The 20,162-nt window shown below is 34.2% G+C and overlaps 4 protein-coding genes and 1 long non-coding RNA gene across 11 annotated transcripts; 4 read left to right on the top strand and 1 right to left on the bottom strand.

Annotated features, from left to right (window-relative positions):
• Window positions 1–160: 160 nt before the first annotated feature.
• Window positions 161–17,552, bottom strand: Capt (adenylyl cyclase-associated protein 1). Of its 6 annotated transcripts, XM_076896439.1 has the most exons (9): window positions 12,903–13,674; window positions 12,395–12,604; window positions 10,431–10,779; window positions 10,046–10,330; window positions 9,659–9,900; window positions 9,233–9,411; window positions 8,903–9,109; window positions 2,533–2,676; window positions 161–2,443 (listed from the first exon to the last, which is right to left on the bottom strand). In XM_076896439.1, exons 1-9 carry the CDS (start codon window positions 13,588–13,590, stop codon window positions 2,360–2,362), a joined length of 2,388 nt encoding a protein of 795 aa, XP_076752554.1. In that variant the 5' UTR covers window positions 13,591–13,674; the 3' UTR covers window positions 161–2,359. The 6 variants fall into 6 exon arrangements, with proteins under 6 accessions (XP_076752554.1, XP_076752557.1, XP_076752555.1 ...); XM_076896442.1 differs by lacking the exons at window positions 12,395–12,604; window positions 12,903–13,674 and adding an exon at window positions 17,413–17,552; XM_076896440.1 differs by lacking the exons at window positions 12,395–12,604; window positions 12,903–13,674 and adding an exon at window positions 16,431–16,622.
• LOC143424451 (uncharacterized) lies at window positions 2,860–4,526 on the top strand. Its single transcript, XM_076896507.1, has 7 exons — window positions 2,860–2,926; window positions 2,992–3,128; window positions 3,336–3,622; window positions 3,723–3,884; window positions 3,967–4,300; window positions 4,369–4,463; window positions 4,511–4,526. Exons 1-7 carry the CDS (start codon window positions 2,911–2,913, stop codon window positions 4,524–4,526), a joined length of 1,047 nt encoding a protein of 348 aa, XP_076752622.1. The 5' UTR covers window positions 2,860–2,910.
• On the top strand, window positions 4,436–8,664 carry LOC143424405 (uncharacterized). The gene has a single exon (XM_076896438.1). The coding sequence runs from the start codon at window positions 4,549–4,551 to the stop codon at window positions 8,662–8,664; it is 4,116 nt and encodes a 1,371-aa protein (XP_076752553.1). The 5' UTR covers window positions 4,436–4,548.
• Window positions 16,924–17,779, top strand: LOC143424414 (uncharacterized). 2 transcript variants are annotated; one of them, XR_013101933.1, is made up of 3 exons: window positions 16,924–17,088; window positions 17,218–17,366; window positions 17,439–17,779. It is a non-coding gene; the product is annotated as an uncharacterized LOC143424414 (long non-coding RNA). The 2 variants fall into 2 exon arrangements; XR_013101932.1 differs by having other exon boundaries at window positions 16,925–17,118.
• A 193-nt stretch (window positions 17,780–17,972) lies between these two features.
• On the top strand, window positions 17,973–20,133 carry Spt-i (serine palmitoyltransferase subunit I). Its single transcript, XM_076896456.1, has 2 exons — window positions 17,973–19,225; window positions 19,311–20,133. Exons 1-2 carry the CDS (start codon window positions 18,325–18,327, stop codon window positions 19,814–19,816), a joined length of 1,407 nt encoding a protein of 468 aa, XP_076752571.1. The 5' UTR covers window positions 17,973–18,324; the 3' UTR covers window positions 19,817–20,133.
• The last annotated feature ends 29 nt before the right edge of the window (window positions 20,134–20,162 follow it).

The following is a 20,162-nucleotide window of genomic DNA, read 5'->3' as shown; positions in this document are numbered from 1 at the left end:
TGCCTCAGATCTAATTATGTAAAAAGATTCTTTGAATATTAATAAATAAGAATTTTTCAGAAAACATCTCGTTCTTTTGTTCTTCTGCAACATTGCAGCAACACATTTAAATTAAATTCTGGCTCCTGAAAAATAAAAATGAATCATTATACAGTAATGATTAAATGGTATATTAATTTGTTTTATTTAGGATAATTAGAAGTAGCACTGAAAAATCATATTCAGAAATAAATATTAATTACTTTCCATATAATACTCTATCGATATTAAAACGAAGGCTGTTAGATATTACTGCATTAAGGGACAGCACGATCCTTAGCGTAAATAATTTCAGTCAAGTAATCACCAATCTGTAACACGTTTAGTACCATGTAAATGATAGAAAAAGTTGTAACCATACGAGTGTCTTCTTCGACTCTTTTTCACCTTTTCGTAAAAAGGATCGAACTGCTAGACTCATTGTTATTCTATTATGATCTTGTCATTCTATTCGTGCCTTTAAGTAGTTCTAACATTAGATTATACCTACGATTAGCACAATATACCAAGTGGTAAAAATCACAATGTAATTTACGCCACGTTCAAACAGCGCGCTTTTAAAATTCAATTATTGAGATTACAATTCATTTATTGTTCAAGGTGTTCCTGCATCGTGGCTGGACCATCAAGACTTTTGCACAACCATTGTTTTTGATCATTTTTTTTATTATCTACGCGCATCTCAGAGTTCTCAAACGCACGTGCAAAAACGATCGATTAATTATTATTAAATAAAGTAAAGTCAGCGTTTCACTCTATCTACACATCACGAATATTTCTAAACTCGGAAGACTCGCAAACTGAAAGCTCAAGCTTTATCATCGTGCGAATTAAATGTATATACCAAATACTGACGCGAAATTATTTCTTTTTTTTTCAATTAATAACTCTCTATGCTAGGCCTGTGTAACTGAAATCCACTTCTTCACGTTCGTTAGAAGCTACAGTCTAAAACTGAGCTGCAGTAAAGTCCTGCACATAAATTAAAAGTTGGTTAATAGAAGTAATACGATATGGATGATTATAAGCCCAAGAGACCTTTCCTCCTTTGCATAATTATGAAGACCAGCACACACATATTTTGATTATCGATATTATCCATAAATCGCATCATATGACACTGTCGATCCATGAAACTTTATTACTATCTTACTAGTATTCAATGCTTCTCACTTCAACTTCCAATTCATGCAGACATTCACTTATCTTGGTATCTGCAACAATAAGATCCAGAAACTGTTGCAGATAAGTAGACGCTACTATATGTGTATCGAGTTGAATGGTATATCTGTCTTGCGCCTGTGCCGTTCTATTAGCCAACTTTCAAACTTTGTAGAGAACATAAATTACTCAACTGTTACAACAAACCCACCACATCGTTCTCATCAAAAATGATTTCACCTACACATGCAACAATTGCACAGGCCTGCTCCATACGATAGGATTTATAGAACACCATAATGAAACGATATGTAAAATGAGACTAATGCAAAAGTCTGAAGGTAATAATATATCGAACTATTGATATGATGTTGATCTAACGCTTAATAAATAACTTGTGAACAGCTTCCTGATAGAATTTTCTCAGAAACAGTGTATACGTGCGGCGCTCGCTCTTCTCCCACCGGAAGTATCGAAGTGGCAATTCCATGGCGGGTCGACTGACAAATCTCGAAAAGCGATCTCGGTGTGGACAAAAGTTCGGTCACGATAAAAAAGTGGTGTAAATGTATAAAAGGTCCGACATGAAGGTAGAAAAACTTTTGTCCATACCTTCTACATTTTAATCCCAACCTACAGTCTCTTCATCTCAGCACCAACGTGCGTAATATAACGTTTTTCGTGAAGAACATCGATTCCATTTTCTATCCATTGTATATCACCTGCGCTAGAAAAATCGTGATTATCAGAATTCTAATTAACGCTATATTATAAAATATCGGGTTACGAACGATTCGAATAGCTACGTGTTTTACATATAAATTTAATAAGGCTCGTGCAATTGAGCGTTGTCTCAATATGACTTCCGGTAGTCGTTCCTGAATTGAATCGACAATCTCCACGAAACGCGCAAGTACCTTCAAAACAAGATAAGTTTGCACTGTTAAAACGTTTAATCGATTTATCTAATTCAACTCTATGCTTTCGAAATGTTTACTCGCGTATTCCACTAAATTCACCATCTTTCTCCTAATTCTTATATTAATTAAAGAAGCAATAAATAATAGATCGACGAATCCTCTGAAGATGATACCTCTAATGAGCTGTACTCTTAGACAGATGTTTAGTTTAGGCTATGATTAGATGAATCACTGTGGCTTTAGCCAAGTGAATCAACCGCGACTGTACTGAGACCCTTAGGACTGATGGTCGTCTTGAATTGCTCCGGTATGGGATACTCTGACTGCAAAGATATAAAAAAACAAGTGATAAAAATAGAAATGTTTATGGAAAAATTCAACTAATGATTAACCAAATAACATAAAAGCTCACATAATCTCCATTCCTTTGAGGTACCATAACATTCATCTCGCTAGACTTGCTGCTAATAAATTCCACATCTAGTGACTCCGAGCTGAGATACATCTGGCAACCATCTGTCTTGTCAATGGAGATTGTGGGCACTTTCCCCAGTACCTATAATTAGTACATAAAAAAAAACAAAATTAACGCTATGCACACCTTGTATAACGTGCACTCTTGACAGTTATGCGTCGAGAGAGAACAACTGGCAATCGTAATTTTTTTTCCAATTTATCACATTTCATGTGGAATACATCTTACATAATTGTAGATAGATATTGATGACATTTAAAAACCTACAATTGAATTTTTACAACACACTAAATACAACCTACAATAAATCTCAAAATGCATTGGCAATTCGGTAAGATTTTTTGCAATTCCACTGTAATCGATGACGTGAATTAAAAACTAGACATTTGTGCACAGGCGGAAATCTTGAACCTGTGCAAATGATCTGTGAAACTGATTGGAAAGAGTGCCCAAAAGCCATCGCCAGTTACGTTTGGAGCGAGATTGTTACCGACGTCCTCGACTGCTTGAGAAACGAAAACATAGTCTGGCGGGTACAGAGAATTATTATTTTTGACTTGCAATGAATATCGAATTAGAGGTCTATGAATGTATGAACATAGCGGTCAGGTAAGTTCTTGAAACTGATAAGATTTAATAATATCTGAACGCTATGTTCACGATTTTCCAAGTGAAAGAATAGAACAAATTATATTTATGATACTGCTATTTTGTTAATCATATTAGTATAATGTTTAAAGGTATTGATCGCATTCTTCCTCTGCATCATATTACTACGTATCATATACCCCAAAGCAAAACGTGGTAGTGGCACTGCTCTCGATAAAGACATCCTTAATAAAGTCGGATACAAAGTGGAAGATCTTGAATTGAAAGTTAACATACTGACATACAAACTTCAATATGGATCGTGGCCTTTACCCCATCAAGTTCAGAAATCCAGCTTCCGGAAAAATTTACGAAACCTCAGATTAACTTTGTCCAATCCTAACGACCGCAATAATTGGATAAAACATGTATTATTAGGGTACCAATCAAACTATAACATTATATGAATAAATTACAAGATAAATGGTTTATTTTTCTATTTTCTTCGCATATTTTACTAAAACGTTGCATCCTTCTAGCCCAAAAGAATACCCGCATTCAAGATATTACCCCTCGGAATATCACCTAACGGAATTATATGCTGCGAAGAAAAAGAACATGCATCCATATCTGAAACAAGAAAGCCTGCCAGTGGAGTACAGCAGTAAATCTTCGAAAAGTAGCAGCGACAAATCCTTCAAGTACAATTAAACACCCAGGGCGTGCTCAACAGCTTATGTGAATAAATTATGTATTCATATGTTTAGTTAATTCTACTTTCAGACTAAATTCCTTGTTCAAAAATTCACTGAACCGGAAGTATCGTGAGACATCCAAATATGACAATTTTGAGATGCAGTACCGAAACACAATTTCACTTCCACTGTTCTCGAGAAGAAGAAACGGTAAATCCGAAATCAGAAGAACGAGAAGAGATTCAAGAAACACTGAGATTGAAAAGAAGCGACATGCTTGTAAAAAGTTCACGAGAACTATGGACGATTGTAAACGATATTTGAGGGAATTACACGACAGCAATAAAAATCTTGGACTGACCTGCAGTTCTTCTGAAATTACCCATGAATCATCGGTTAAAAATGTTTGGTCAGATTTACAGGTAAATGAACGAGGTATAAGAAAAAAAGTATTATATCGTTATTAACTATCTGTCCGACCCTATTACAGCAACAACGATGTGTCCAACAAAAAGATCGAATGAAATTAACTGACAAATTAGAAGCAAACGAAGAGAAAAATTCTGAGATAATCAATAAAAATCAGCAAAACGATGAGAATTGCTTAGAACTATCAAAAGCGATTTATCCAGTTCTTCAGTTGATTGACAAACGTTTATTGCCCTCAAAAATGAACATCAAATTTTGTCCTGACATGTTTTCCCAACAAACAAGTTCGAATATGTTATATTCTACATCTTGTGAACGTAGAAAGTACGTAGAAAAATCTCAAGAAGCCCTGTACCAGGTGAGGAAAAAATTGGAAAGTCTACACAACGTTCTACGTATGTACGAGTTGCAAAGTATTGAAACAAAACCGTTGGAAAAACAACAAGACAGTGGCAATAAGATAAACAGCGTTTGCCAAAATGTAGTGGACACGCTCGTCTCGATTACAACAGAAGGTGACAACAGCTGGAATAAAAATAGAAGAGAATTTATGCATTTTAATAGTGACACTAGAAACGAGTGCAAGGAAATACAACAGACGACCTCGAACAGCTCTGAACAGTACGAGAGTGATGAAACGGGTAGGAGCTCCATAATATCCATCCAAAATTACACATATTGCGTAAATAACATAATTGATCCTTACTGTTCGCTGATGGAGAACACTGATTTAAAAATACCTGTCTCGACCAGTCATGCATTGGGGATGATTCCAAATAATCAGATAGTATATTCCAGTGTCAAGTATGAAAAAGTACCTGAGAGGATATATTATGCTATCTCCACTGATTCAATCACAGGAAAGGATGTAAGAAAAAAGTCAGCAATGTCAGAAAATTTCGCACTGCTACCAAATGTGTATGCCCAAGGTGAACAGACAAAGTCATTCAGTTCCTCTGAGCAGTATCCGGTTCCAATGGAAACTGACGAGGACGCGATAATGTCACCAACTTCGAGTCGCACAGAAGTATCGAAAGACAGTGAGTTTGAGGACAAACCAACCGCGGTGTTACTTCAAGAAGCACTGCAATTCAAAAGAGCATTATTGACGCGCGTCGAGCTGGAAAAAGTATGCTACGCGGACGAAAAAACTGAGGAGGGAGGCAACGATTCTACGTTGGATCATGGAAAATATTCTTATTTTAACAATAACCTGCAATCGAAATTCCTGGATATCATTTCAGAAGAACAGTCTGTTAGCAGCTCCACTGAGAAAACTAGTAGAACATACATGTTTTTCAACCTGAAACAAGACAAGCAAATCAACAATAACATACTGAATCTTCCTCAACAAACTGATGTTAGAGAATTGAATACGCAGAAAAGCTATATGGACTCGGTACATAATCTTGGTTCACCTTCTGAGTACTTTAGCTTCAGTAATATAATTCAAGAAGGGAATGAAATTGACAATAATCAGGTGTCTTTGCTAAGCCACAGCTTTCAGAAAAACACATCTGCGGAGCTGATTAATACTTTCGATGAATCTAACGAGAAGCTAATGAAATTTGCAAGTTGCCTAAATACGACAGATGTGACGAACGATGAAGAGACATGCCATAGTTACGTACATGAAAAAGAGAGTTTCAAGGAGCATTTCGCTCGTATGAACGATATAAATCAATTCATAAATCGGAATATTAACAGCGTGGAATTATTTTCTCAAAATTTAGACGAAGCTCCTTTAGAAGAGAAAGCTGAAAGTTCCAATGAAAATATATCTTCCAATTTTTTTAACTCTGAATCTCTGAAACAGTATGGTAACGCAAGCACTACGTACGCAGAAGACAATACGTCAAGCGTAAAACTAAACGTATCAGATGACGATAAATGCATTGAGGATCGCGAAAATTTCATGTGCAATCCAAATTTAACTTTAAAAAGAAATCCTGGCGCCTGTTCGTTGATTGAGCAAACGTTGGTACACACAAACATAGATGATATGATCTTAAATGAGCATCCAATATACAATTTATCACCCAGTGAAAGTAAAGAAACTTCGGTCGAGACGAATATGTTGCAGGATTCGTTGACATCCAGCATAAATCAATCAAACGATTCTAACATGCTAGAATCGCCATCTGTAACAATACTAATCAACAAATCATTAAATGAGGAAAAATTGAATTTGGATTGGTCGAACGCCAACAATGACATGAGTGATTATGATGTTAATGAGCAGGAGGTGAAAACGTGTTCAGCAAACACTATCACTCTGCAAAAGCATGACACAACAAATATAGACAACTATGAAGAAACGAACATTCATTATATTCAGAATGAACAGAAGTATTCGATTGCAAAAGATTCATTTACGAATCTGACTAAAGAAGAGATAGTCAATGAGGCAGATTACCGTAAATCTTACTCCAATCTCATTTCTCCACATAGTAGTATGTATTTTACAGATGAAGCATCAAGTTCTACTCCTAAATTAAATAACACGCATTCAAAGAACCTTAAAGACTATTTGCACTCAAATTTGTACACACAAAGCAATAGAGGAGATAAGTCGTGTTACGAGGATAAAAGTTTAAAGAATACTGGAAATATAGAAGCACCATCTATTTTTATATCAAATGAAAGTAAAACAATGAATGTCACAACCACGATACCCACAGACAAATCTTCAATCATAGTTTCAAAGAGCAAGTCCAATAACACACAAAATGCAATAGAGTTATACAATAAAGTATGGAACGAAAACGATTCGTTTTCTTCCAAAGTTTGCACGGAAAAAACAGACACAACAATAGCTAGCGAAACGAATGATGCAAAAAAACAAAATGAGATATTGAATGATAAATCTTCAATTTCATACAATGATGACGGTAATTATAATACAACTGACAATACCATACCATATAAATATGAAAGAAGTGGTATGAAAAATCTAAATGTAAAGGAGTATATCATAGCCCCACATCAAACATCTCCAAGAGAAACAAAAGAAAATAAAGTGATGAAGAAAATAACCACGGTGAAATCAAAGAGTCATGAAAATTACTCTTCGAAGTCCGAAAAATTAAGAAGAGCAAGTGTTCTGCAAAATATAAAATGCTTAAAATCCGATTTATTGGCTACTGCTCAAAATAACACAGAAAATAATACAAATACGATATATACAAAGCTAAGAAACTTATCAGCGGAGCCTAGACGTAATGCAAAAGACAATATCAAGTTAGATAAAAAAAGGTCTCGCTCAGAAGTAAGCTGTCGAATAAACGACTTATTGAAGGAAGATACTTTGAAATCACAAGAGCCTCTGGCCGCTACGAATTCTAACATCTCCATTGAACCACTAGAAACTAAATTAAAATCGAAAGGAATATTGAAATCTTTATCGTCAACTCCAAAAACATCTTCGCGGTCTTGTATACCTATTCTGAAAAGTCGATTGGAAGCAGCTCGTAAGTCTGATAATGAATCACGTCCAAAAAGTCCAACGAGGGGACCATTAACGATGACCATGTTCTGGAGGGACAATTTGTGCGATAAAAATCAAAACATCATGGACGACGTTCAAGTAGAAGGTAAATCAAAATGTATCGAACCATGTATAGAGGAAGTAAACATTTGTGGAGAAAAAAAAAGTGATAATGATAGTCATAAGCAACATTCGACGCAAATGTCGCATGTTGTAAAAAATATAAATGAAAATACTAATTGCAATATGAATGATGATATTGTTCCTCAAGAGCAAATGGTGGTATACGTTAACATATTTACAAAATATGACCACAACACTACAAAAATAATAGATCCAAATAAATTCCTGGAATACATTCAAAATAGAAAATCAAGTTCACAGAAGAAAGAAGAAAACCAAGCTAGCAAAAATGATAGAGAGCCCCCAGGAGTATCTGCAGGAATTGAGAAAGATATAACTCATAAAATTGTCACTGTTGTTTCTTCAGTTATAAATGGCAATGAATTGAATCAGACCACATCAACTAATCTACCAGACATGAAAACGCAAAGCCGCTCACTGTTTAACATTTTATCGAATGGTAAATTAAAAAATTTATGTTTCCTCTCTGTCGAGCAAAAAGAAATCGATGTGACTGCTAAACCTTCCGTAATCGACACGAGTACATCAATATCGGATTTAGAAAATATAACAGGGACATCGAAAAACGCGTTAGACAAATTCCAAATATGCGGAACGCCTAGAGAATTAAATAACGATGAATACATAGCGTTACTGGAAATCCTTCATCAGGAATCGAATTATGTACATCTGCAAGAGTTGCAAAGTGTCTGTAAGGAACTCGTATCGGAACATCGGAAAATCTGAGTAAAATTAAATCAGAGATAATACCACTCGTCTATATTTATAAAATTCCTAATTGATAACGGCTATTATATTTTTGTAGTACTGTACTTTTATTTTCCGATACATGAGACATGTACTCTGTAATTATGTTGTGTATATATATATGTGTATTCACTCGCGTTTGGAAATAAATATTTATTTTTATACAACATATTCAATCATGTTTTTTACTAATGAATTAAAGTAAAACACGACATACCTGCATTTGTACGCTCTGACAGTTGACAAATTCAATACTTGACACAACGGAGTCAAAGACAATGGATGATTTGCGGCATGAATCCATGATAATGGAGTTAACTTTGCCTTTGACGACTAAGGTACTATCTTGACATCGGAACATGTAGATTACATTGTTCATTTCTGTGTTATCGACAACAAGATCTTTATTACCTTTGTGATATTCCTAGAACAAAAACAATATATATTTCATAAATAAATGTAGGAATGAAAAATTCACAATCGAAGCCAACAGTAGAAGATACGACATATTTTCCAATAGAATAAACCAATCAGTGTTATTGCTTACCACGAGCCATTTCTTTCCATCTCTAGTAAATACAGGGGGTTTATCAATTGGCGCATTTGCAGGTGGTACTGTCTTTGTTGGTATAACATTGCCAACAACTGGCGCTTTAAATGGTGCTGGTCCGGTTCTTAATGATGGATTTTTATGCGTTTGCATATCTGAAGTGACTTTCTTCAAATCTGCAAAATATTAATTAATTTTATAAATTTTGTTCTTTTACGCTACACGATTCGCACGGAATATAAACGTTCTCCGTTCTCTAAATACATTTTTTTATAACAATATTATAATATACCAATTGTGTAATTCAGATTGTGAAACATAATTTCGATTAAACTCCCAAGTTACAAACACCAGAAGCAGTATGTTGTGCTCTAATAATAATCTTAGGGATTAACAAAATTAGTATTTGTTAAATATATTTACTCTTTGTAATAGCTTCTCCTTGATTGATCTCAGCGAAGAGAGCACTTCTGTCATCACCGATATCCATTGGCGCAACGTCTCCTATGGGCATAGGACATGGCGGTGGAGGTGGCGGTATCCCCGCTGGTGCAGAGCCAGTTTTTGCCCACACTAGTCCTGTTGTGTGATGCTGGCGCACATATTGCTGCAGATCGCTCAGTGTTTGTACCCAAGCCTTACACCATTCAGCATGTATTTTATCTCTATAAATATAAAAGACTAAATGAATTCTACATCAGTAATTAATTTTCCAAAAAAAATTTCTTATCACGAGGATAACAAAAAATAATTTCACTCGTTATTATTTTTTATTAGTAATTTGATCAGTGATCTACCATAAAAACTTACTTTTCCTTCCACTCCTTTAATACACGATTAGTGTAAAATTGCCCAGCGTCGTTCATTTCTTTCACATAAGGAGCAGGTGTGGGTGATACTGCAACCCATCCTAAAGCTGGAATGCTCTCACTGATCGCTGATAAATGATTGAAATACTGGGATCCTCTGTTTTTCTCGCGAAATTCTTGAATCTGTTGAATCTGAGTAGATGTAGGTCCAAGAAGAGCAATTTGTTCTGACTGATTTGTCGGAGCTGGACGACTAGCTACAGTTCGAATAAAATCGAACTGAATTCTGCAAAAGAAAGCACATAATTGTTACAAACTTACGCATACGGGCACGTTTGGAATATAATAAATCCTTACATTTTATTAGTATAATACATAATACTTACTGAAACCCCTTTTCTACGAGCTTGCTATGAGTGGCTACATCACCGCCAATTTTTTCACTCAATTGCAAATATTCTTTCACAGGACCAGCTAGAAGATCTACATATCCTGCGACTGACATACTGATAAATTTGTCTTTTGTTTCTGTTGAGTGAGCAGATGAGACAGATTGAACTGATCCACTATTTTTTGCCGGCTGAGTTCTTTTTGGCGATGGTGTGTTTGTTTGAACAGCAGAATCTTGAGTTTCAGTTACAGCTTGAGCTCTTACTTTCTCCAATCTCTTCGTGACGTTTTCTAATCTATTTACCAATTCTTCTAAATGTTCTTCCTTATCGTTGGCTTCACAACCTTTAATAAAATACATTTTTTATATAGTAGAAACGCTATTGAGTTTAACAATAAAAGAAAATTATACATCCCATCTTCTTTACTTTTTATACATGCATAACGTAATTTATATATTCGTAGTATTTAGTATGAAAATATATTTTTTTTATTGTATTACTTTATATTTTATATTAAAAATTAATAATTATTATACTCCAAAATCTTTAATAATTGGAGAAAATATTCTAGAAGTTTCGTACTTAGAGCGGCCACATTAAATATAGAACGAATGTATAAATACTTATGTTAACATCCACAGCCATTAGATCACTAAGTGCAAGCAACATATTAAAGATAAATTTACATTTACTTGAAAATGTTTGTATAAAATAAGTTGATAACGTTTAAGAACCACTTTTCATAGCTACATTAAAATAAAACACGATAAATACAGATTACAATGAAAAAAAGGATAATCTTTATATTGTAAAATATGAAATAACGAATAAAGAGGAAGAACTTATTAGCGCTACTTTAACCTTTAATTAAGAGCACACTAATTTCAAAATGATACTTCGCTTAATTATATGGCTGCTTGATAAAAATTGCTCCTGAACGAACAAAAGCTCCTACGACCGAGATCTTCCAGCCTTTTCAGAAACGCTCGAAGAACTAAACCACGGTCTTAATGATATTCAACGCGAGTGTATGTTGCCGCGGCCTATTCTTAGGAAATCTGCGAAAATTGAATCACGCGTGGGTAGATACCACTTCGTATGAAAGATCTGGCGCACACATAATTATTCAATAATTAAAGATTCCCAGCATACTTATAAAACTGTTACGTAGATACATTTAAATATAAAAGTTTTTACGGACTGTATTTATTTATTTAAAATTGAAAAAATATGTATTCTTATAAGTATTTTATACTCGAAATTACGACAAAATGAATTTCTTTATCATTTCAAGAAAAATGAAGAATCGTAGCAGTGGTTATTTTTAACCATTTCTCCACCGTTCTGAAATTTCCGCTTTTGTTTTAATAAAAATTGCCCACAAGATAGTACACCAGAAGATGAGAGGTAAATAGATTGAAATATAAAAATAGAGTAACTGAGGATGAAACATACAAGACGGTAACAATGTACGAAACAGCGTCAAGTTTTGACACTATTGTGTTCTTTGTTACAGTTTGAGAAGAAATGATTATATGTATATATACTTTTTTACATGTGCTTCAACTGTAAAGTTTGTAAAATTGAAGAGAAATATTGAAAATCGTATTTAAAGTAGAATATTCGTAGAAACACCCAAAAATAATATTATACCATAAAACGTATAATAGAAGCGTAAATAAATATATTTACAATCTATTTTAGAATAAGTGCAAAAAGCTTTAAGAGATCATATATAGCCTTTCTGGCATAATTATAAAACTCTGTCACATGACCTAATTACTCCAGACAATTTCATACAATCTTTTAAAGTATTTCCCACCCATTCCGAAACGCAATCGATAAATAAAGATAAACTGTTACGACTGTATCTGAATCCACTTAAGTAAGAAACTACATTCGAACAGAAGACCCAAGAATCATACAAAGTAAGAAATTGATTTAGGTCGAGCCCTAACCGGCGTGCACCTTTGGTCCTAGAGGGTCAAACCTCACTCTGTGTTCCGTCGCGTTTTGCGCGGCTTGCAACAAATCGGAGAAGAATCTGTGACGCCTTAATGCTAGCTCGTCGCGGGCAACCGGCGTCGCCGGTGGTTCCTGCATTCCGCTGCACTCTTCCGAGTCGTGCTCGCCGTCTTCCTCCTCCGAAAGCCAGCGAATTGACGAAACTGCGCATCGTACACCCCAATATAGACGCTCCATCTAACTATAAGTTCTTCGACGAGTGCAATTTCCTCGTTCGCAATTTGAAATTAATTACCTTCGTTTCTACAGCATTTTGTTACTGTACCAATTTACTAGCATCAATCTAAACACTTACATATATTAATTCCTATCTTTTCAGATTGAAATAAAATCTTTCACCAATTAATTTTTCTTTGCAGCATGCAATTGTATGTGTTAATGAAAACGAGGAAATTGCATGTTTGAATTTATAAAGAGAATAACCGCGCAACGAAAGTATACCTGGCGGCGTTTTCTTATTCGCGTCAGTATCATTCGGACAAGCTTCGAAAACGGAATCGTCACCTTCTTCCTCCGGTCCATCATCGATCGTCCTCTCAATATACGCGGATGAGTCGTAAAGATTGGTCTTAACAATGCGAGGAATTCTGGAATTCAGTATAGCCTCCATCACACCGCCTCCACCATCAACATCGTCGATTCCATCCGCCTCCTCATTTCCAACTGTCACATCTTTAGTTTCGTTTCCTTCGCCGCCTTCCTCCATAATCTTCGTTCGATCACTTGCATTTTCAATATCCTCCTTGTCAATTTCCAGCTCCTCCTCCTCCTCCTCATCCTCCTCTTCCACTTTGTCGTTCGATTTCACTATCGATTCCGTTCGTAACCGAGAATTATCGTTGACCTCCTCACGTTTCCCAGAGGGCAACGGGCTCTTGACAGTCAGGTCATCGACCACTTCCGGAACGCTATTCGTCTCCATTGACGGTGAGACTTTCTCAAATCTCTGCACGTCACCGTTCAGCTTTTCTTCTCGTGCAATAGGCCCGTTTCCCTCGACCCTCGAGGAATCGATGCCAACTAACTGCGAATCGGCCGCATTCTGATTTTGCTTCAGCGTCGACTTCGTCACCTCGCTTGTCAGCCTCTCCTTCTTTGAGCTTTTGTTGCACACACAGCATTTAAACATCGTCAATATCGATTATAGATTTCCGTTGTATCAGCAATAAACGCTTTCGACGCTTTCAACCAAACTTCGATGTTTTTAAACTGATAGCCCCCTATGTATATACGTATATACACGTATATACTGGCAAGGCGCGACTTTCTCCCACTCGGTATTGTTTTCAAATAGAGAATACAATGTCGATCCGTTCGAATCAATCAATTTGAAAGCCGCGATAAAATTAATTGATACGTTTCACATCTACCAATGGGGAAAAAAGTACAATCTTCGAGCGGCGTGAATACAGTACAGACTCGTAACAATGTAAAATATATATAGTACGAATTAAATATACCTTAGAATAATTATAACTCGAAAATGACATAAACACTTCTTAAGGTGTAACAATCATTGATTCAGAATATTATCAAAGATAGTAACGACAAATATATGAACACATTAATATTTAAGCTCAAGTTCAACGGTGGCCCCTCACAGCCGAAATGTAACTGGGTACTTAAATATTTTAATTTAAGCGCACATCCTCTTGGCCCTTTTTCGAGCAACGAAACTAAGTAGCTGAATATTTCATTTAAACCGGATTTCCCACGGGAATCATTGTAAATTGTTCAGTGTGCACAGCCGCATAAATTACATTTACTCACAGCCAGTTTATGTGTTTACCGTGTATGACCGTTAATATCGTAAATTGACAATTACGCACATACATAAGATCAGCAAGTAGCACCTCCTACTTCCCTTCTCTACAGGACCTACTAAACATATAATATTAACAGTCAACATACGCAGGAAGACATTTATTATTATCATTAATATAACAAAGATAAAATATTTACGTAACTATCATCGAACTTGTTCTATTGTTTCAACGACTCAAATCCTTATTTCCTTTTCAGTCAACAGTTTTTTAAAAACACTTTGATAACGTTTTCATAGAAAGTTATAGTTATTTGTAACAAAATCACACTTCCAAGTAACTGCAGCTAAACAAGAACCATACGATGCATTTTCCCCGCGAAATTCACTTGATGGCGCGATGATCGATTCCAACAACGCCCAAGTTTATGTTTTCGAGATTAGTCTAGCAATTGAAATGGACGTTATGTCCATTGACCGCATTCAGAGTGTGCATAAAAAAAATGTGTCACAAACTTTTATGCCATTTGCAGTTTTCCTGAAATATTAAATACTACAATGTTTAGATCTTATAATGACTTCTAGTTACAGGAAATGTGAAAAAAATGGACTTTGCGTAAGAAAAATAATACACGCCCTTCCTGATGGTAACCGTACACCCATCCAGATATGAATCGTTTTTCGTATTTCTCATAATTATAGCAATCAACGTAAAAGAAATTCAATAATTCAATAATTTTGAAAAACCATGGATGAACGCACATGTAAATAATATCACCACACGCACATACTGTATCAATGGATACAAATTACGCAACGAACAAAATTACGGATAAATAAATGTTCAATCATGAACGATAATTTACATACATTTGTCTGCAATTAATCACTTTTGCTAACCGAATTATACACAATATTTCTGACCGTGTAAATTAATGTTGTGTATCGGAAGTAATTATACACCGACAACGGATCAATTTTCGCTTAGAAACATGTGCAACGCGCGTAACAATTCTGCACGCTCTTAACCCAGTGACTTAATATTACTTAGCTTTGTTAACGGACAATTCAGCCATTCAAACGCCACCCGAATATTAATTGACAAATATTTCAAAACACTTCCGATTATTTCGACGTTATTCGCACACAATAAAACGATAAACTTGAATTACATTGCGTTGTGAATGGAGAAGTTAAATTAATTCGCGAGATTCATAAGGGTGGAGTGTCTACCCTCAAAAATACTCTACTTTGGAAGCAGCCGGCGCAATACTCTACCGCCTCTGGTTTCGACCGGTACTCCACGGTGCTGCCACAGGGTGGTCGAGACCCGAAATTATTGCAAGTTCCTTCGGTAAAGAGCCACGTGCATCGCAGGACTTTCGAACTGTTACTTCGCTTCTAACAGAACTAGCTATTGAAGTTTAAACTGTAACCACTCTGTGCAAAAATAGAGCGATTAATGGATGACTACATAATTTCAGATGTCAATGTTAATGGAAGGTCAATCCCTAAACTAAACAGCAAAACACGCGCGTTTCGTCCTTTATAAACATACATACTGTACACACCTTACTTACATAAAATATACATTGCTATGTATCAATGACATACTTTATTACATTTCATATGTAACAAATTTATGGGATTTGACGCAGATAAGTGGGAAAGGATGAATAACCACGTTCAAGCTATTAATATCGGAACGATTCACATTACGAATGATTTCCGGTGCGCTAAAGTATGTGTATTCCTTATCAAACTTCATTGTGTGTATACATATGTATGTATGTATAGGTGCACTCGTGATAATAAATTTTATCTGATACTTTATCGAAGGAAAAAGTTGCGATATAGCTACTTCATATATTGTAAATGTTCTACTTAAAAACCAATGTTATAGATTATAATACAAAATAACAGTACATACTTCGTTATTTAAAAGAAGGGTGCATAACATATGTATGCACTAAAATCTACGATAAACGATACTGTCAAAACCTAATGCTTATAATTTGAAAGCACTCTCCAGATGATAAATGTACAATTCAAAAATTGATATGAAAATAAATGGTGATAATTCTTATTCTTAATTTTCACAATATGCATTTAACTGTAAAGGAATGCTAATAACTTTAATACTTTGTAATCAATAAAGTCTATGTATAAGACTATTTTTTATATGAGGAAAATTTATATGTACTCACGATTTTTCCATATATCTAAAACCTTTTTATAAACACCTGGTACCATTCGAGAACTATCGTCCACCGCTTTATTCATTTTGGACATTTCAAAATAAATTCGATAACTGTTGTAGAAATGTTTATCACAAAAATTATTGACGCAAAAAGTATAAAAAGCGATGCGTTCGATGTATAACTGATGAACGATGATAACGGACTCACATCGTCAGCTTTCACAATGGAATTTTAATCTCGCGTCAGAATTACAAGACCGTATCAAGCCGTATCATGGAACCAACCTAATAGTACAAAATCTCGGAAACATACTTTTCGATAACTATTAAACGAACGAAACCATAAAACAAAAAGAAAAATATTTTTTAATGAAAGTAATAAAAATCAATGATATACTTATGCACTTTCACCTGCTATACACATTCTAAGTTTAATTAATTTACACGTTCAATAAATATATAGTCTTGTATAGGTAACAAATGTTAACTACATCCACTACAAACATATTGTATAATTGTGAATTTTTGTTACAAACATCATAATCTTCGCAGTAATTACAAACGATAAATCTAAATATTTTATTCTAAAGCTTGGTATAGCTTTTCAATATTAAAAAATATTAAAATACATTACCAGGTGTCAAGTGTCAGGTGCAGCAAAGTAGGTATGACTCACAATCGAAACGCAGCAGGAGGTATACATAAGCATAACCATATTCATAACCAAACTAAATGCATTTTCATAGCTTTCATCGAAAGAAGATAGAATTCTAGGTGTATCATTCTCTTAATAGGTGTACAGTACGCTCTATTTTCCGTACACACGGCCATGTATATCTGCATATATGTATGTACAAGATCAAAGTAAGGGCAATGTAAACTGTGAAAACTCGAAAAATAGTAAAATGTTTTCTGCACAGTTAATACGAACCTAGTGGCTGTGGTATGTATTAACACAAGCATCGCTTAAAAGATATACGTGTACTTACAAATATGAAAATTTATTGAAGTTCAGCAACATGCACACTGTCATTTAATGACAATCGGCTTAATAACAACACAACAAACACGATACACAAGTGCTGTGACTTTAATTTGACAACATTACTACATACACTGGGGCGTTTGCCGGATACCGGAAGTACTACTCTTGCTATTATACGAGCTTGAAATTGCACATGCGCCTACGTTCAAACTTATTATCTCTCAAATAAATATCTTATAATTTTACAATATTATTTTGTAGAAAACTATAATTTTATTGTACCAATAAAACTGAAGACTGAGAACGTTTCTTGTGTAATCAATGAATGACATTTGTCACGTTACTAAAGTAATCTTTTATTTCGGCTCGTACCTTTTAGAGAATATTAAATTACGTAACTGGATTTGCAATAAAATGTGTGTCAAATTTTTACCGGAATTTTAAAATTGATGTCACATATGTTATGTATATTCCAAAATAATATTTCGAATATTCCGCACTGATTCGGTTCATGTACTTAGTGCTGCCACCTGATTTTAATCTGTTTCTTTGAAAAAAGTGTCTGCATACAAACCTATCGCTGAGTCATAATTAATTTTAATATATTCCTTAACGGTATCTTGGCTTTTAAAGTTTCTTGCTATTATATAATTTTAACTCCATTTTAACGAACGATTGTTACTAATATCAATTCGTATAACTGTCTGGAAATCAGTTATATCCTTCTAAAATGTCTATTTTACCATATTAATGTTGCACAAATATGTGTATTTTTATATAACTTTGTCGTAAAAGTAATACAATACGATACAGAAAGTGATCAAGATTGTTAAACTACGAAGAAAGATCATTGTTCATTTATTGTTTAACTAAGAAAGTAAGAACGAGATACACAGAACATCCTACAAACGGAAACATGAGTACAAAACTTGCATTTGTCCCATCAATGGACTTTTTAAGTACAATACCTCAATATCATATCTTGCTTGAAGCATTCTTTGCGCTGTGGCTTATTTGGTTTCTTAGAAAGAAATATTACAGTCGTTTGCAAACAATACCAACTGAAAACGAAGTTGAAAGAAAACTTAGAGATTGGAATCCTGAACCATTAATAAATAATCCACAAACAAATCATCCATCTTTAAATCCAAGATATGTAACATCTAGAGCTGGCAAAAGAATAGTGGTAAATGGAAAAGATTGTTTAAATTTAGGTACACATAATTATCTAGGTTTAGTAGAAAACAATGAATTGGAAAAGAATGCTATAGCAGCAATACGAAAGTATGGAGTAGGCTCTTGTGGTCCTCGTGGATTTTATGGGACTGTTGATGTTCACCTTGAACTAGAAGAACAATTAGCAAATTATACAGACACTGAAGATGCACTTGTATATTCATATGGATTTAGTACAATTGCATCTGCAATCGCAGCATATTGTAAACGCAACGATATTGTATTTGTAGATGAAAAAGTAAACTTTGCTATACAAAAAGGATTAGATGCAGCTAAAGCTAATATTAATTATTTTAAACATAATGATGTGAATGATCTTCGTAATTTATTGGCTAAACAAGCAAAACTTGATGAACAAAATCCTAAAAAGGCAGCTAAGACTAAACGTTTCTTAATTGTAGAAGGTATTTATATTAATACTGGAAATATATGTCCACTACCAGAGTTAGTTCAACTTTGTAGAAAGTACAAGTTAAGAATACTTATCGATGAATCAATATCATTTGGAACCATTGGTGATCATGGAAAGGGCACTACCGAATACTATGGTATTCCTCGAAGTGAAATTGATGTGATCATAGGTAGATAAAATTAATTTCTGACAAATACATATTATAACATTCAGTTATAACTATTAATGCTCATTATATTTTATATAATTTTCAGGATCTCTAGATTGGGCAGTGGGATCAATTGGTGGCTTTTGTGTCGGAACATCATTTGTTATTGAACACCAACGTTTATCTGGACTTGGATATTGCTTTTCTGCATCTCTACCACCTCTATTAACTTCCGCTGCTATTACTTCTTTACAAATTATGAAAAATAATCCAGAAATATTTAAATTATTAAGAGATAATTGTATAGCCATAAATAATGGACTTCAAAACATACATTGCTTAGAATGTTCAAGTTTTCCAGAATCCCCAGTACAACATGTATATTTAAAAAATAGAATGGATCGTACTACCGAAGAGAAATTAATGTCTGAAATTTCTGATAAATGTATTGAAAATAATTTAGCAGTTATAGCCCCTGTTTATTTAGAAACAGAAAAATATTTACCTAGGCCTAGTCTTAGACTTTGCATTTCTACACTTTTAACCAAAAGTGACATTGATTTTGCATTAAATGTATTAAAAAATTGCGCTGAAGAAGTTTTGTCTGTCTAAATCACAGCAAATTAGAAAATTTTTTTAAAATGTTACAAAATCAATACATATTTTAAATACAAATTATTTTTATCTATTAATTGTGTATAGTCCTTCAAATATAGAATAATGATAGAAAAGAAGTAGTACAGCAAATTTTTTCTTGTACAAATTTAGCTTTATCTTGTAATTCATGCCATATTAAAGATTACATGATGATAAATATTTTATATGCTAGAAAATACTTTAAAAATGGCTCTAATTTAGAATACAATTGTATATACATACATTGTGCTATGTGCAATTTCCAAAGAAAGGAATAAATACATAAAATAAAATATATGTACTCACTGATTACCATTCATTT

Source organism: Xylocopa sonorina, chromosome 6, assembly GCF_050948175.1.
Source record: "Xylocopa sonorina isolate GNS202 chromosome 6, iyXylSono1_principal, whole genome shotgun sequence".
Classification (NCBI taxonomy): domain Eukaryota; kingdom Metazoa; phylum Arthropoda; class Insecta; order Hymenoptera; family Apidae; genus Xylocopa; species Xylocopa sonorina.
The sequence above is the reverse complement of the archived record's forward strand: the minus strand, read 5'-3'. Positions and strand labels throughout refer to the sequence as shown.

Coding starts and splice junctions, on each gene's coding strand:
- LOC143424405 (XM_076896438.1), top strand. CDS start 4,549: ATGAACATCAAATTTTGTCCTGACATGTTTTCCCAACAAACAAGTTCG.
- Capt (XM_076896439.1), bottom strand. CDS start 13,590: ATGTTTAAATGCTGTGTGTGCAACAAAAGCTCAAAGAAGGAGAGGCTG. Junction 10,780..12,394: donor AGGACCAAAGGTGCACGCCG/GTTAGGGCTCGA, acceptor ATTTTATTAAAG/GTTGTGAAGCCAACGATAAG. Junction 9,412..9,658: donor AGGAGAAGCTATTACAAAGA/GTAAATATATTT, acceptor AATATTTTGCAG/ATTTGAAGAAAGTCACTTCA.
- Spt-i (XM_076896456.1), top strand. CDS start 18,325: ATGAGTACAAAACTTGCATTTGTCCCATCAATGGACTTTTTAAGTACA. Junction 19,226..19,310: donor TGAAATTGATGTGATCATAG/GTAGATAAAATT, acceptor TATAATTTTCAG/GATCTCTAGATTGGGCAGTG.
- LOC143424451 (XM_076896507.1), top strand. Junction 3,885..3,966: donor AGCAGCGACAAATCCTTCAA/GTACAATTAAAC, acceptor TTCTACTTTCAG/ACTAAATTCCTTGTTCAAAA. Junction 4,301..4,368: donor ATGTTTGGTCAGATTTACAG/GTAAATGAACGA, acceptor ACCCTATTACAG/CAACAACGATGTGTCCAACA.